General features: G+C 52.6%; 1 protein-coding gene across 1 annotated transcript in view; it reads right to left on the bottom strand.

Moving 5' to 3' along the window:
* POU2F3 (POU class 2 homeobox 3) overlaps positions 1-10,424 on the bottom strand; it is a 77,336-nt gene extending 66,912 nt beyond the window's left edge. The window contains exons 1-2 of the mRNA XM_004427207.3: positions 10,357-10,424; positions 3,539-3,607 (exon numbers count right to left, since the gene is read on the bottom strand). Coding sequence (XP_004427264.1) covers positions 3,539-3,607; positions 10,357-10,384 — 97 coding nt within the window. The 5' untranslated portion in view covers positions 10,385-10,424. The remainder of the gene's footprint in view (positions 1-3,538; positions 3,608-10,356) is intronic.
* Positions 10,425-17,649: the final 7,225 nt, after the last annotated feature.

Here is a 17,649-nt window from a genome sequence, read left to right as displayed (position 1 = left end):
GCTCCAGAGATGTTGGTTATGGCACCACCAGCTAGGTTAGAGGAGAGGATCGGAGCCTGAACACAGCAAGGCAGCTGGAGACGCCAGAGGAGAGAGATCAGAAAAAGGGGACCGTGAGGGGCTGAGGGAGATGGGGAGGAGAGGGAGAGCGCGGCGCTGAGGAAGGCTACGCACAGATGCAGGATATGGAAATTGATGGGAGAGAATCTGGAAAAGCAGAACCGTGTACTTATCTTTTTAAAATTCAGCCCTTAGAGAGTATCCAGCCCAAGGCTCTCCTTTATGAGGAGGAATATAAAGGTCCGGTGGGGAACACTTGCCCAATAATCTGCAGGGAATTCATGGCAGAGCCTGGAGTCAGACAGGGCTGAGTTTGATTCCCAGTTAGAAGCGGTGTGATCCTGGGCAGGTGAGTTTCTCATTCTGAGGCATAATTTCCTCATTGATAAAAACGGGGATTGCAGGAATGAAATGAGATGATGTTATGTAAAGTTCTGGGTACAGGTTCATGTGGCCGGGTATGGTGAGCAGCCTCCGTGAATGTGACTCGCCTTTCCCTCCTTCCTCCCGAGCCCACCGTGTGTGTCCTCCCCTGGGTTTGAGGCTACGCTGTGACCACTGTGGTCAAAATGTCTAGGATGAACTGCATAGGTGCTTGGTGGTTGTCAGTTACGGACCTGGGGGCTTTTGAAATGTGGGTAAGGCTATATATTCTTACCAACCACTCAACTGAGAACAGAAAATAATGTTGTCAGCCCCTAGAATGAAGGAAAAGTAGCAACAGGTAGGGAGGTAAAAGGAAGGATAGAGAAGGTGATAGTTCAGAAATCTGGAAACAGCTTGGCTCCAGTCCTCAGGGGGTGTGGAAACAGCACTGGACGGGGGGCCTCAGAGCCTTCTCTGGTCCCTAGTGCTGTCACACTCTGAGGCCTTGGGCAGTTTATCCTCCGTCTCTGCCTCGGCTTCCTCACAGGCAGAAGGAAAGGGAAGGATGAGCTGCCCTGCCAGGTCTCTACCAACCAGGAAGTCTGCGTCTGGACCTGAGAATGCTCTCCTTTGCAGTCCTAGCCAGTGCAGACGGGGAAATTCGCTTCCCCTTCCGAGCTCCCATCCCCAGTGCCCCTTGGGGATTTCACACAACACAGAGGGTGCTCACAGGGAGCTGGGGCTTTCTAGGTCACCTTTGTTTATAGTTCCTTTAAAATCCAGAGACAAACCACCTCTTAATTCATATACTGCTGGGAAGGGGAATCTGCCTTTTAAAAATCCAAAGGAAGCCATTAAACCAAGTTGGTAACCATTGTGACTCATAATAAGCTTTACTCTGTAAAAAATGAGTCAGAACGACTTTCCAGGAAGTTTGGTTACTTTAATTAGCTACTTCTTTTTTCTTGCCCTGAAAAACATGCAGTAATTTGATGATCACCTAAGTATGGATGCTACCAGCCACAGAGGTGAGCCCCGGGAAGTGAAGGATCTAGGAGTGGAGAAGTTCCAGACAGCACGGTCTCCTTGGAGTTGAGGAGGACCCATACAGAATCCTTTCCTGAATGGTGAAAGAGCAAAACCAACCTCCAGGGCTGACCCACTCTGCCTGAACGAAGGGGAGAGGACCACCCCAGTTATCTGCAGCCCCAAAGTGCTTAGCAGCCATGCTCATTCTGTATATTACAGAATCACAGAATCTGAATGATGCCATTAGAGGTAATGATCGCAGCTGCCATGTGCCAAGCACTGTGCTAAGAGCTTTAAACATCATCTCAGCTAACTCTCAACCCACTCTGTGAGACGGGCATTAACTGTCCCCCTTTGCAGAAGAGATGAGGCTCAATTAACTTATCAGATCACACAACCAGTAAGCAGCAGAGCCGTGGTTTTTATCCCAGGTCTGTTTGATCCTAAATCCATACTCTTCAAAGGTCATTTGTTCCTACCTCCTAGGGAGGCAAAGTGGCTGGTCTAAGGTCATATATTGAATTGGCAGTAACTCTGGGATGACAGATTCTGAAAGTCCCAGCTTATGTCCAGATTCTTTCTCATTCAATCTAGTCTGGACATAGCTCCCACGGTCCCAGATAGGAGGCCAGAACTTACTCAGATTGTCCATAATACCTTAACCTTCCTAACCCCCAGCCAGCATCTGAACTCCCTCTGTCTCCTGGCTCACTTTTCAGGGTCTATATAGCTCCTCCTCACTCCCAACATGGTTACCCTGGCTTGGTCATAAAACTGATAACAGAGCACCAGTGCCAGCCTAAATGTGGTCTTCTTCCCACATGGACACTCTCTAGCTGTGCCCCCACGCAGCTGGGGCAATATACCTGGCCCAGGAGAACAGAGTTGGTTCTAGTCAGCCTGCTACCAGGAAAGGGTGACTCAACTTCTCTGGAATCATGGCTTCTGGACTCTGATGTTTCTCTAGGGAAGAGTGTCAGAGCAGAGACCACGCCCATCACTCTCCAGCTGAACTGATATCAAAGCCTTGCTTGAGTTCTTGAGGCTGGAGGGCATTTTCTTGTCAAGTGGGGAGAACAGGTGCCCCCTCCACAGACCCTTAGTAAAACATAGCCAACTAATAAATCAATTAAAATGGGTGCAACTGGCCCACATTCTCCTAGTCCAGGTGTTCCTATACACAAAGCAAAATATAAAACCTGTAGCTCTAACTATGCAAATAGACACTGTTTCAATATTAAACGGGGGGGGGGGCAGAAAAGTTTATGGTCAATGCGTCCTGTAGATGCAAAGATTTTAGCTCTGGGGGTCATCGATTCTCTTCCACTTCAAATTTCTGTCTCTAGTGATCCAGAGGAAAGACTAATTGAGGTCTTGTTGGGATGCTATTAAAGTTATTTGGTGGTGTTACAATTTATACTCATCTTTCTTTAAGTTCTTCTTTATTATATGGTGCTTTCACAGCAAGGCGGGGACTATGGAGTTAAAAGTAGAAAGCTACAAAACTTTCTTCTTAATTCTTCCCTGTCCTCTTTCTCTTCTTCACAAAGTAAAGTCATCTCCAGGCACCAAGCCTTCCTCTCTGAGTCCACTTACCACCCACATGCACGTAATTTGGAAGAGGAACAATTGCACACGGGCCTCTTTGGTTAGTTCTCTGAGTAGGACTATTGAGAAATCTAGGGTTAACAGACCCTAGTCCCCATCTACTGAAGGCAGGTTCTGCCTTCCATCAGTCAGTAGCAGCTGGGAACACAGCCTGCTGCTTCTAGGGGCATTGGAATGGCACATCAAGAAGTGAATCTCCTCCCTAACTTTTTTGTTTTGTTTTTAAGGATCTGGCCCTTTCCTAGCCTAGTCTCAGAGATTTTGTCCCACTGTAGACTAATATCTGCTGTTCCAGAGCTCCAGGGTCATATCCCATGTCTCTAGGGAATTCCTTCACTTCCTAAGACCCAGCATCTGGGTCTGATTGGCTGAATGACCAAGTGAGAAGAGAAACCACATTGTTTGACAATTTGCAACAACTCTCTCCCGCCCACCCAGTGCTTTCCTGTTCGTTCCCCAGAAGAGAGACCCTTACCTGTCTCCACCTGGCTGAGAGTGCTGCGAGCGTCTGTGGAATCCGCTACATCCCCACTCATCTTGATATCTGTAGGGAAAACACAACTGATTTTAATAGCAGGTCACAACTTTTCTTGCTAGGACGTATGTGGCTTTAACGAAACAGCAAAGATGAATGTGTAATTACAACAACCATCAGACTTTCAAATTCCGGATTCCCACACATACGACAATTAGAATATTCATAAGCTCGGGGGCACACACCCCTCCTCCCATGCTGGCCTCCTTTCCCTCGCCTTTCTCTCTCCCATGCTCAAGCGCTACTGCAGGGTCTCTCACCTTTTGCATCATTCATCACCACTTCCTTCTACGACTGGGCTCAGTTGGTAAAAATTTAACAAGGGGAGGGGTACAGTGGAGATGGGGGGTGGGGGAGAATGCTTCTCATTCTCAATCCTCATTTCCTCTGGGATTTAAGGAATTTATTTTATTTTTCAAAGTAACATAAGAAATATCCATCTCCCCTTCTCCCCCTATAATAACCCTACCCAGGAAGGTGAGAGTACCCTTGAACCAAGGCTTGCCCTTCTCACCTTTCTTCCTCAATTCCTGCCTCTGTTCTCTGTCTGGTTCTCAGAGGTCAGCCCAGTGTCTGGGGATCAAGCCCTAGCTCCTGTGTGACCCTCCTTGGAGATCCTGCCCTTTGGGGATCCTTACCTTCTCTCCTACTCCTTTAACTTGCTCAGTGAGAAAGGGGTGGCGGGCAGGTCAGTGCTCCGCACAGGGAGAAGAGCTACACCAGGCCCCGGTCTCAGCCCCCAAGTGCTGCTGGTCCGGCCTCTCTGTCCTGCTTCATTTCAATAAATTAAACATTTACCCACAAGAGACAGCTGCCACCACCTAAGAGGCCCCTAAGTGTCCTCCAGGGTCAACAGACAGAAGGAAAGAGGCAACTTTGAACTAACTCACTCTCTCTGCTCCTCTCCTTATTAAACCACCCAAATACTGAAGCCGTTAAAGACAGAAGAATATTTTATTCAAATCATGTTAGCCCCCCCTTCACCCCCACCCTCTGCTCTGGGGCGGCACTTTAACTCTTTCAAACCAGATAAAGTCTTGGTGAGCCAATTTGCATACCCGGCTCCCCAGCCAATCCCAGTTAAGCAGGCAGTCTTAATTTGCATCAGGTAATCAGGCAGTTGGCAGTCTGGATGCCTGAGGTCTGGAGATGATCAGGATGAGGGAAAAGGGTGGACCTCTGCCCCAGGAAAAGCAAGGAGAAAACCTACTTCTTCTTTTTTTTTTTTTTTAGGGTAATGATGTGTGTGGCTCTGGCAGAGATTTAAACTGTGGCCCCTGGGAGTGTAGTGACTGCAGTGCAGGAGGGGTGATTGCCATGCCAAACAAGACAGAGATGGGGAGTCCAAAGACTCTCCAGCTCTTAGAACACCCCAGAAGCAGGGGAAGGAGTAAGCAATCTCAGGAGCCACCGTGGTTTGAGGAATATTTTTGAGATCTGCCAAATTGACGACTCTCAGGTAAATACTTGGAGCTCTGTACAGCCCTCCCCAGATAGCCATGCTGTCCAGCATGGTCACAAACCTCTAGGGGAGGCCCTGCAGCCACATCCCACCACCCCTCACAGTGTACTACATTTAGGAAGGCATTTCTTGAGCCTAACCTAAGTCCTTTTTACTGCAGTTTGAAACTTTCTGTATAGTCTGTCATGCATGAATATTCAGAAGAACAGTGTGGGCCACCTGGACACATCTGCAAAGGGCTTCTGCTGCTGCTCACCTCCTGCTCCAATGGAGAAATGGCCTTTGCTTCGTCTCACCCACAAAGTTCTACTCCTGGAGCTGGGCATTGTCTAACACAGATCTGCTCAGCTCACACTTCCCCACAGGGATTCTTCAACTGGGCCGAGAAAAAGTCAGAGACTGCTGGGAAGGTGCCAGAGGGGGCGAGTCCTTCCCCTCGGTGGTTTTCAACCCACTTCAGAAGTTAAACCCAGAAATCAGAGCATGAGTTTTGGCGGCAGACAGACCTGGAATTAATCCCAGGACCATCGCTAACTAGCTGGGAGACCCTGGCCATATGTGAACCTCAGTTGTCTCCACTAAAAAATGGGAATAATAATACTTACTTCCCAGAGTTATGGTGAGGAGTAAAGGAAATATGGAATGAAACTGCCTGGCACAGTTCCTGGCACAAAGTAAGCACACAATAAACAAACTAACTAAACAGATAGTTAGGCTGCAATGTCACAATGGATAGCTCTGGCTCTCTGTCTCAGCACTGCTGTAATTTGTCCTTTAGCTGGGAAGCCATCAGCATTCTCCAGATTCTGAATTCATAGGAAAAATGCTCATGGGATCAGGAAGAGTTTAAGAGGCAGTAAGGCTGGGATGATGAGCGGATTCTCTGAATTAACTTATTTCAAACTCCTGATGTTTAAGAAGGGTAACTCTTTAGCTAAACCATAATTTTATGCCTGTAACCCAGACTCTCCTCCAAAACCCATTCACTGTATTGCCTTTAAATATACCCAAAGCCCATCTCACTCACCCTTTAAATTAGCTTAAAAGGTAGTTCTAATCATGTCTAAAGATAACTTTTTCTCTTTTTTTTTGGTGAGGAAGATTAGCCTTGAGCTAACAACCATTGCCAATCCTCCTCTTTTTGCTGAGAAAGATTGGACTTGGGCTAACATCCATGCCCATCTTCCTCTACTTTATATGTGGGACACCTGCCACAGCATGGCTTGATAAGCAGTGCATAGGTCCCGCCTGGGATCCAAACCCGTGAACCCTGGGCTGCCGAAGCAGAGCGCGTGAACTTAACCACTACGCCACCGGGCCAACCCCTAAGGATAACTCTTGAAGGAATCAAAGGCCCCACACTCTGCCAGGAGTGAGGAGTAAATGAAATACTGAATTTACTCCTCTACTCATTTGATGTATCCATTATGGGAGCAACATTGTGACACTTTGAGATCAGATGGGGATTTGAGCATGAATGGAGGGGCAGGCTGAGATGATCTGGGGGTCTTGTTAAGTTCCATAGGATGCTGATACTGAGAACCTGTTCCTGTTGGGTAGGAGGCTGAGGCTGATGGGTGGGACGAGCTCTTGGGTCTCAGCCTAAAAATGGGCCAACACTGAAACTCCCCGAGACGCCGTAACCCTTCGCCTGTTGGACAGCACTCCAGGGGTGAGTGAGAGAGTCATGGGGTGGGGCCAGCCTTCTTGGTTGTTCTTATCTCAGGCTGCGACTGAGTAGGCTCCTTGACATTACTTTCTTCCCTGGGGAGGCTCAGATGCTCTGTGTAAGAGCCCAGATACCAGACACAGACCATCTCCTGCCTCACCAGCACCATCACACTCTCAAGTTGGGGCAAGATGTTGGCTGCCAACCTTGCCCTCTCTGTGCCTTGGCAGGACCTGGGAGCAGTCCCTCATTATATATCTGTGAACCAGGATGCGTGTGTGTGAGTCCACAGGAGCAAAGTGCAAGGGGTGGCATTTCCCCCAGGCTGCAGGCTGAGTGTCCACAGTGTCCTGGACCTCCTGGTCCAGGCTATGCCAGGAAAGCAGAGGGCCCACTTCTGTCTCTCCTACTGTTCATCTTCACTTTTTTGGAAGGGACTGGCGCTCCCTCCTGACTTCTCCCTCACGCATCCACTGATGGGGGGCACTTCTAGCAGAGGGAATTCAAGGGACCCACCAGTCCTACTTCTGAGCTAGCCATGGCCCCAACTCTCCCCTGGAGGAGACTTCTCCCGCCTCTTCTTCAAGAGAAATCCACTTCCTCGCACAAAGAGGCCTTCCAACCCAAGTGTTATTCCTGAGCTTAATTGGTATCAGTCTGTGAGACTTGATCCCTCTTTCCCAACCCTGATGGGGAACAGCTCACAGGGAGAATGGCAGAAAAAGAGATGTCCTGGGGCTGACCAGGTATCCTCCTCTGGCTGGCTTCCCACTGTTTTCCGCCCTCTCTTCTCTCCTTCCCTAGCTGTCTGACTCTTGCCTACCCCTCTGCCTGTTTTTTGCCTAGGAGTGGGGAGCCCCTCCTTGACTGGGGTGCCCCTGTGCCTGGTGACCTCATGCCTGCTCAGATTGCTTGCACAAGAGATGCCCTATAAGGTACAAAGCACTGAGGCCCCAGGCTGACCTGAATCATGGCTTGCTCCCAGGTTATCAGAGGGAAAAGACAGGCTGACCCGGGGGCTGCAGTGCTCTTGGAGCTGAGGGGGGGTCCTGGGTTCAAGCCTTCACCCTAGGTTGTGTGCTCCTGTTCCCCCTTCTTCCCCCACCCAAACTGTTCCAGTAAATCAATGAGGAGGAGTCCCCAAGGGCCCAGGACTGGGAATTCACAAGGGAAGTACTGTTTATAAAGAATCAGCAGGATACAGGATTACTGTGAGGGGGAAAATAAGACTCCCAAGAGACCAAATTTCTACAAAGAGGGTCCTGGACTGAGAGACCCTAGACAGGGCCCAATAATGAGACACTCCATAGAGGGACCCTCCCTCACACACCCCACAGCAAAGCCTACACTGAAAGACCCTACAAAGATGACCCTGAAAAACCCATCGAGAAGACCCAGCAAAGAGAACCCTCAAATGGAGACCCAGTCACAGGAACTCCACAGAAAGTCCCAAACTGAGAGATCTCTTTGAGGTGCCACTGAAGGGGAACCAGACACCACAGAGGGGCCAAGACAGAAACCTCATAGGGAGGCTCAGACAGCTCTGAGGCCCAGACTACAGAAGTGGGCTGGGGAGGGGCAGCAAGTAAACACAGAGAGATGAATCAGGGAACCCACCTAAGAGAGATGGAGACCCATCCTGAAGGGTCACCCCACCTTGGGTTAGCACAATCTCCCCCTTTGTGTCTGGAACCCCTTTGTGTCCGCTTACGGGGCACAGGCGTGACAGTAGTATCTGGGCTTCTGAAAAGCATCAGCCTGGAGCTTTCTCCAAGGCCAAGGCATGGGGGGCTTGGCCCTCTCACTTTAATCTCACTCGCTGTCCTCCTCTCTGCTGAATCTTCTTAGCCCCTAGGCTGGGTCCCAGCTGTCCCATCTCCTCCCACTTCCCCCAGAGCAGCAGCCTCCAGGAGACAATGAGGTGGAAAACCCCCAGGAAGCCTTTGATCTTGGTCCTAAAGAACTTCCCGCTGGGGGCCACCTCTCTGAAGGCTTGCTCTCATTCAAACCCAGGCCTTCTTGGTAGGAGGTGAAGAAAGGAGACCAGGGGGTCTGCGCCCAGGTCTGCCCAGCTCCGTGTTGGTGCCACAGGGTCTGGAAACGGACTTTCCCCAAACTTTGGATGACACTCAGTTAGATGGTTCCTTCCGCCTCACCTAGCCCTTCCTGGCATGTCCTGGCACCTGGAGATCCACTCAGAGTCAACACCTCTCTGTCAGCCTGCCTTTCGTTCAGCCCTGCTGGGACTGCTCTGGGCAACTGTGGACTAGGCATCTGTCCCAGGCATCCCCTGCCAGTTGTTTTCAGGACTGGTGGGCTCCAGGAAGGGCCAGAGCCCCCAGCCTGCTCCGTGCCTTGGGGTGGGTCAGGAGAATGCCTCCGCCCACTCTTCCTCCCTACCCCTTAGAAAGGAAGCAGGTAACAAAATTCCCATCAATAGCTCTGAAATGCTAAATAAAGTTCCCTGGGTGCTGCGCCCTTTGAGAGGCAAGTTGCTGGTCTCAAATGGCCAAATCAGGTTCAGCTTTCTTCACCTCAAGCCTGTTCTCTGCTCAGGCTCTCTGACCTCCAGGAGGCCCACCCTAACCCCAAGCCCAAGCCTTCAGCATTAGCTCCGGTCCTAGCCCTGCTGTGAAAGGAGGGATCAGCAGGGCGAATGGAGGGGCCTTGGCCCACTCCATGCACGTAAACCATTCACACAGGGGAAACAACTCCCAGAAAAGCATTTCCATCTCCTGGGGTCCCTCCCCTTAGGAAAAGAGGGCTTGGTATCCGAACCTGTGAAACATGGAACACAGAGGAAGTATCTCCACCACCCCCTCTCAGACACAGAGATGGAAGCACCTATCCCACAGGCCCCTGTGCAGGCTGCTCCTCCTGCAGGGTCCCACAGAGCTCCCGAGCAGCACCGGCACACGGACTCCCCAGCCCCCCACGCACTGAGCCTAGAGCACTGCCAAGACCCACAGAGCATGTGAGTGGGCACCCCTTCACACACGGTCCGCTCCACCTCCTCTCCCTACACACACGGGGACAGGTGGACTCACCTCTGATACACATGGACACATACTTCCACAAGCCCTAATCAATTCATGTATGGCGTGGCACCCACCCCAGGTGTGCCTCTGTAATTGTCCGGCCCCACTCACCCCTCCTAGGCCCCCCAGCCCACCCCCAGCCCTTACAAATGTCACTTTGCCTCCACTTCACATAAATGCTCGGGACACCAAACACATAACATGTGGATACATGCATTTTCCTCACTTATGCACTCCCAGGTCCACACCCCTGGCTGAGTGAGTGAGCCGCCCTTCTGCAGTCAGTGATCAGGGCAACCTCATCCAGACTACAGCACTTCAGGGCACCCAAGTCGCACACATCTGCTGCTCTCCAGCTGTGAGAGCGAGGGGGGTGGGCTTCGAAGGTCTCCCACCCCGACTGCAGCCCTGAACCTCATTCTTTGCCAAGGTCCCCCAGCCATCCGCCTACCTACGCCCGCCCCGGGTGACCCGCTATCCACACTGCCCTCTCCTGGCCGCTGGGGCGTAAGACCCCCGAGAACGGCGCCCCTCGGCCCCTTCCCGCGCGCAGGGACACCTGTCAGAGCTCACTCCCTCTGCGCCTCACCTGTGTGCATGGGTTCCAGATTCACCATCCTGCCCCAGGCGGGGCCAAAGCCAGCGCCCCCCCAGGCCCCTCGCGTCTGCCCCAGCCGGGCCCCCTGGGAAGCCAGGGTCTCCTCCCTCCCGCCCCCGGCCGCCGCCGCCGCGGGAGCCGCTGCCGGAGCCGTCGCCGCCGCCGTCGCGCGCTCCGCAGCTCCCGCCCGGGCAGCCCTCGGCGCGGCCAGGATTGCCACACGCCCCAGGTGAGCACGCGGCGCGGCGCGGGGCGGGGGCCGCCGGCCACGCCCCCTGGCAGGGCCCCCGCGCCTGGCCCCGGGCCCATGCAAAGCGGCGATTTGCATACGCGGAGCTGGGGGCCGGGGAAGAGGGCAGGGGGTGCTGCCGGGGCGGGTCCCGACCCTGCGGAACACCTGTCTGCCCCAGCCGGGTCTGGCAGCCTCTCCCCACCGCGCCCGCAGAGACCCGGCCTCCGGGTCCAGCTCTCCCTTTTTTGGAGCCCGTGGCGGATTATCCAGCCGGGGTCTGAGCTTCCGTCTGGACGGACTCCCGAAGTGTAAGCGCTGCAAGGAGCCTGGAGTGTTTGGAGAAGCCATAGGGTGTGCTGGAAAGAATCTGATTTTGGAATCCTACCTCTTAACCGCTTACCAGCTGTGTGACACGGGATAAGGCACTCCACCTCTCTGAACGCATTTTACTCATCTGTAAAAGGGGGCAGGTACTAATCATAACCGGCATGTATCTGTATGGAGTTAGCAGGTGGCCAGGCCTACCTAGCCCCGGTGCACCCTCACAACATCCTGGGACCTGGCTGGGGCCCTGGTGATTATCGCATTTTCCGGGTGAAGACACTGCCCCTTGCTTGGCTAGTCCCAGTTTGCATGAGGCTCTGTGACAGGATGCTGTGAAAGTTACTTACCAGTGTCTGGGGTTGTGGGAACAGCCATGTCCTTCATCTACAGAGCTGGGAAGTGACTTGTCCAAAGGCACACAACTCCCTAGTGACAGACAGAGCCTGGCTGGAATCAGGTGTCTGGACTCTCATTCCAGTGCTCTTTGCAGCACCCATCATAGACTCACCATCTGAACTCCCTTCTCCTCCACTCTTCAGGTCCCAGGAAGTGGTGCCAAGACCAGGGACACCTGCCCTGTGAGCCCAGAAAGCCATGTGCCAACAGGGGGCAGGGCCTCGCCTTCCTTTCCAGATGGGCCTCCTGTGGACCTACCTTCCCCTTAGTCTCACGGACTATTTCCTGCTCTCTGAACAGGTCCTGGACCTTTTTGCTGCTGCCTTGTTTACAGTGTTCTTTTCACCTGGCGTGTCTACCCACCCTCCACCCCAATAATCCCTATTATAGAATCCAGCACCTACCGAGATTTCACTGTGTGCCAGGAACTGTGCTCACCACACTAGAGGCATCCAATCTTGTTTAGTCCTTGTAATAACTCATAAACCGGACTGTTATGATTTCCATTTTACAGATGGGGATAGTGAGGCTTAGAGAGTTTACCGTGCCCCGTGATACACAGCTGTATCAGGGCTCCTGTTCTAAAGCATTGCCCTCCACTCCCTCGACGCACCATTCAAATGCTACCTCCTTTCTGGAGTTGGAAGTGATCTGATCTGTCTGTTTCTAAATCACCGTAACACTCCAGTGCTCTTAACAGCCCCTGTGGCGGGGTCTGTGGGACTTTTCTATCCTACCTCCTGGTTGTTAACTGATCGGCTGCCCACAGCACCAAGCCCAGGGCTGGGTACACAACAGGTGTCGGAACGGGCCCCATGGATGCCACAGTGGCCCCAAAGGAATAGGACGTGTTTAATAACGTGCTTCTTTAATAAGTGCTTCTTTGGGTCCATACAAACCACTCTCCCCGTCACATCGTCCTCTCTTTCTCCCACTCTCGGCAAGACAGGTGGGGACCTTCTTCCTGGTTCTTCTGGCTGGCGGAGGAGGTCAGGAAAGGCTTCTTGGAGGCCAAGTGAACCCAGGGACCCCCCTCAGGACACTTCCAGACCGTCACTTCCCTCCTTCCTCTTCTCCCTCCTTTCTCTCCCATCCTCCACTGCAGCTTGGTCCCTTCCCTGAGGTCCATTTCTTATCTACAACTGCATGTCACCTGTCATCATCCTAGAAAAATGCCGCACATAGTTTATATACCCCTTTGTGCGTATGATTTCCATATCTCTATTTGCATAGCATTTGCATGGCTGTATGCACCGAGGGTCTGATTCTCTGACCACCTTATCCGGGGCCTGTTTCCCTCTTCCATGCGCAAAGTTACATTTCTTCTCCAGGCTTTAGTTTTCCGGACGCCAGAGGAGCATGTACCTAATGCTTTCCAAGGGTCTTCCAGCTCCAGCATCCCAGGATTCTGGGGTCCCAGGGATGGGGATGGAGGTGGAGCTCTTGCGGTTGGGGCCCATTGAGGCAGAGATGGGACCTTGGAGGTTCACAGAAGCACAGCTTTGGGTTACAGACATGGGGTGGGAGGATGAGAGGGTGGGAGGGGTGGGGGTGGAGAGAGGGTGGCAGACATTACCTCCCTTTCAGTCAATTACTCATTCCTTTACTCATTCATTCAATAAATATGGACTGAGTGCTTCCTATGTGACAAGAAAGGTGCTACATGCTGGTCATGAACCTTCGTATTTAATTGGCACAATTTTAGGAGGAAGGGACAATTTTTATACTCCATTTATAGAGGAGGAAACTGAGGTGCAGGGAGGTTAATGCAGCTAGCGGATGACGGAGTTGGGATTTAGACCAGGTCTGCCTGACTTCAAAGCTGTTCTTTTCCTCTCGCCCTCCAGTGTCTGAGCCTGAGTCTCCCCTTCTCTTCTCCTTCCATGATTATGTAACTCAAGGTGGAAGGAACCTAGATATGGTTCATATGAAGAATCGGAGGTTCGAGGGGGGAGGGACTTGCCCAAGGTCACAGGGCAAGTCACAGCAGAGCAGAGACCCTCCTGCTCTCTCTGCTCCTCCTCATATGCTCTTCCTGGGTCTTGGAGGGTTGGGTACGTTTGTGACATGTGTGCACGGGGCAAGGGGCAGGGTGGGACAATTTTTATTCCTTCCCTCTCTGACTTGCTTGATGATCATTTCAACTAGATGAACTGGAAGCGGGGCACAAAAGAACCCTTTATCCCTCCCTCCTTCCCAGCACTCAGTCTCCAGGAAATCAGCTTTTTGAGTTCTGGGCAGATGGGAGGTGGTGGAGAAGGTACCAATCCTCTGGGCCTCATACTCTCCCTCTGTTTAGCCTGGGAGAGGAAAAGCTGTGGGGAAGAGGAGAGAGATGGAGGGTTGCCTGGAGGCTAGAAAAGAACAGAGGCAAGAAAGGGAAAAAGCAAGGACAGGAAATTTCAGTGCCTTTGGACATCAAAGGGCCAAATGCAAATTAAATGCAAATTAAACGTAAATGAACCCTCTCGGCCTCCTTTACCCCCGCCCTCTCTCAACAGCTGGAGGACTTTTTCAGAGTAGCCAAAGCCTTCCTCCAGGATGTTGTGGTTCCAAAACTGTGCTCAACTCCGACCTCTCTCCAGGTCTTCCTGGTCCTCCTGGGGTGACATCTGATTCCCTTGGCTGCCCCTCTAGGAAGTCACCAGCTCCCCAGGCTCCATTTCTACTTGAGCATGCTGTGAGCTTCTTTTGCTCAAGGACAGAAAGCTCTAGGAATCAAGCCTCCCCTTCCAGACACATTGCTGGAAATGGGCTGTAGCCCTGGAGAAGGTGGGCCCCCGGCCCTGTTCCCCACCTCAGCAAAGAAAATGGTCTTCTTGGCCGTAGGCTCTGCTGCTTGCTCTCATTTCCTGTCATGTCAGCTGGATTGAGTTGTCAGGGCTGGGAGCAGGGTGGAGAGCAAGGCGTCCTGGAAGGACACCAAGCAACAAGTCCCTTCTAGCTCATTCTGTCTGCCAGATGGGCTGCAGGACCCAGAGCATGGGGGTGTGGGGTGGGGGTCATCCCCCTGCCTTGGGGCGACCACAGGGAATGGATCCAAGCTCAGGCTTCCCAAAAGAGCAGATGGAAGGAAGGGAGAGGCCAGGAAGAACTTCCAGGCCTCTTTTAAGTGCACGCCTCAGAGTAAATCCAATGGTGCCATGAGGAATATTGCAGGGGGGCGTGGAGGGGGTAGTGTCAGGGGATAAAGTGAGAGGTGCTCTGGGAACTGGGATAAAGCAACTGTTTCTGGGGAATGGGCCAGAGAGGACATGGGAGTCAGGACACAGAGCTGTCTCCTGCTGCTGATATCCCTAATGCTGAGCCCGCAATCCTGGACATCCCTCCCAACCCGGGTCGCAACCCTCACTCACGTCTAGTGGGAGGAGTACACACAAACTCATTGCCCATTTTGTACTTGAAGGTTCCCAGAAATAGATAATAATATGTATTTAATTTTAAAACAGCGTAACAACTCTGTCTTCCAATGAAATTTTTTTACTTTGGGGTCACTATGGGGTCTGGGTCCGGCCACCCTAACTGCACCTTCAGCAGAGCCCTGCCTCAGCCCTTTCCTGCACCCCCCACCTTCAGACCAGGTAAGCTTCCTGGTTCACCCACATGCTCAGGGCAAGTCTAAGCCCAGGGCGCCCTCTTGTGGTCATGGGGGTGTGTGACCCTGACATGAGCACCCTACCTGCAAGACTGGAGAGGTCTCACCACTGTCCTGCGTTGGGTGAACCACAGGTGAGGGCCCTAGTTCCAGGCAAGTTGGAGATATTGAATTTTAGTTTCAGAGTGCTGTTGGGTCTTCTAGTCCATGATCCCCATCAAAGGCCAGACTTTACCATGCAACCCCAGTTGGAATCAGCCAACTGCAGCCCAGTCAATGCAGAGACAGGAACCCTGGGCCTTGTTGCGCTGCCCGTCCTGTTGCTGGACTGCTCTGCTGGTTAAAATGTCCTACCTCCCACACTGCCCTCCTGGGCTTCTGAGCTACATGCCAATCCTGCACCTCCACACGTAGGAGATCAGCCGTTCCTCCGTTCATCTGTTCAGAGCATGTGTTGATTACCCACTGGAGCTATGCTTTGGGCCAGGAGCTGAGATCGGAACGGAGACCAGACACCGTCCCCGTCCTCAGGCCTGGTGAACACACAAGTCCCTCAGACTGTGGCACGTGCTCTAACGGGGAAATAGAAAGTGATGTGGGGGCCTACTGCGGGGCACGCCTCACCTGAATCTGGGGATGGGCACCAGGACAGTCTTCTTAGAGGAAGGGACGTCTAAGCTGAGATCCCCAGCAAAGAGGAGGGAGGTGGGAGTGGGTGTAAAGAGTACAAGCAAAGGGATGCGTGTGCCAGGAGGGTGTGCGGGACGTTGGGGCCCCCAACCAGTACAGGCTGGCTAGATCAGAGCACAAGAGGTGGAGAATCACAGGTGGGTGAGGGTGATGAGATTCGTACAGGGAGGACCTTGAGTCAGCCCTGACTCAGGTGGAAATAATCCACCAGTTTCAGTAACACATGACTTGTGAGTGATTGCAGCAGAGTTGAGTCCAACACCACGGCTGGGAATTGCTGGGGACAAGCGGGACTCAGGTAAGAAGATTAACGGTGAAGACACAGAGAGAAATAGGGCTGAGGTGGAGAAGGCCTTGGGTTTAGTGTGTTTTTTATTTTGTTTTTTAGGTGGGAAAGATTGAAATACTCTCAGGGCTGATGAGACGGAGGCAGGAGAGAGGGAGGTGGAAGTGAGAGAGAGGGGACAATTTCTGCAGAGAGGCAGGGGGTGGGGCTGGGAGTCAGAGCCCTGGGGTGCGGGGAGAAGGGACACTACCCCCATATGACATGAGGGAATCCCGAAAGGCGGGTGTGGGTGCAGGGTGGGTAGAGATGTGGCGTCCCATCTCAAGGCTTCTGCTTCCTGTGATGGGGGGGAGGGAGCCGTGTGCGCAGTGTCACAGCATCCCCCCTCCCTGCTTAGGAGTCAGGACACTCTCCCAGAGTGACACACAGTGCTTTCCAGCCTGCCCTACAGATTCCAGACATCAACTTTTGCCTAAGCTGCCAGTCCGCCAGGATTTTGGACTTGCCAGACCCCACAATTGCATGAGCTAATTCCTTAAAATAAATCTCTCGTGCTCTCTCTGTATCCTATTGGTTCTCTTTCTCTGGAGAAGCCCTACTGACACAGCAGGAATGTGGGGCAACAGGGCCTCTCATACACTGCTAGTGACAGTGCACCCTGGGGCAGTCCCATCTGGAGGGCAAGCTGACATTATCTACCAAACACTGGCCACGGCAGTTCTCCATTTTTAACATTTCTCTACAGTGTGGCTTGAAAGAGCAAGTCACAGTGAACGGTTCAGTTGTCCACCAGTAGCTGAATGGTTAAGCACCTGCAGTAGAACACCGGGCAGCCATTCCCCGTTGACTGCAGCGTCGGGGAAGACCTCAGAGATGGTCTAGCGAGTGCCTCTCTCTCAGCAGATGAGGGAACTGGGGCCTGTAAGGGGGTGACCCACCCAGTCACACAAGGCTGGGACGAGGCCGGCACTCACATTCCTCACATGCACTGTTAGCTTCAAGCTTTGCTTCTTGGGGGTGGTCCTTGCTCCACTTTTGGCCAGACTCCTTGGCAGCTCCACCCACCACATCCAGCTTCACATCCAGGGTGAGGCGCCCCAACTGCGGGGCCCCACAGTTCCCCCACCTCAGACTTTCCTTGGCTAACAAAACTGCAGGGACAGGAACCTGAAGGAAACCCACAAAGTACAGCGAGGCCCAGCCCAGGCCGGGTGATCTGGGACCACTTGCATCTTCTCTGGCTTGAAGAGGCTTCGGTGAGGTCCCGGCTCCTGGTCTCCCGCCCAGGGGCCTGGCTTACCTCGGCAAAGGGGACCGATCAGGAGCCTGTTCCTGCCAACACAGTTCCAGGGGAGCATTGGGCAACCCCTGCCCCATGTACACAGCGATTGCTCCTGCAGGACTGGCCCCAATAGGTGCCCCATACCTCGTACTTCTCCTCATCCACCCGTGAGTGAGCTGCGCTCTCTGAAGTTCCGGCTGGCCAATCTGATGAACCATTTGGGTCAGTAGGTGTGCATGGAGTAAGAAGGCCAGGGGTTGGATCCCAGCTCTAACTAGCTGTCTGACCTTTGGAAAGTCACATAATTTTATAGGTCAGCCACATCCATAAAATGTCACCGAATTGCTAAAGGAGCCAATGAGCTAATTTATATGAAGGTACTTTGTGAACCCTAAACGGCCAGAGAAATGAGTACTCACTGTAAGTAATTACCTCTCCCAGGTGTTTCCACATGGCCACAAAGGCCTCCGGCGGAAAGC

The sequence above is a fragment of the Ceratotherium simum genome, chromosome 7 (genome assembly GCF_057802395.1).
Source record: "Ceratotherium simum simum isolate JZ-2026a chromosome 7, ASM5780239v1, whole genome shotgun sequence".
Classification (NCBI taxonomy): Eukaryota; Metazoa; Chordata; class Mammalia; order Perissodactyla; family Rhinocerotidae; genus Ceratotherium; species Ceratotherium simum.
This window is presented reverse-complemented; position numbering and strand designations above follow the sequence as displayed.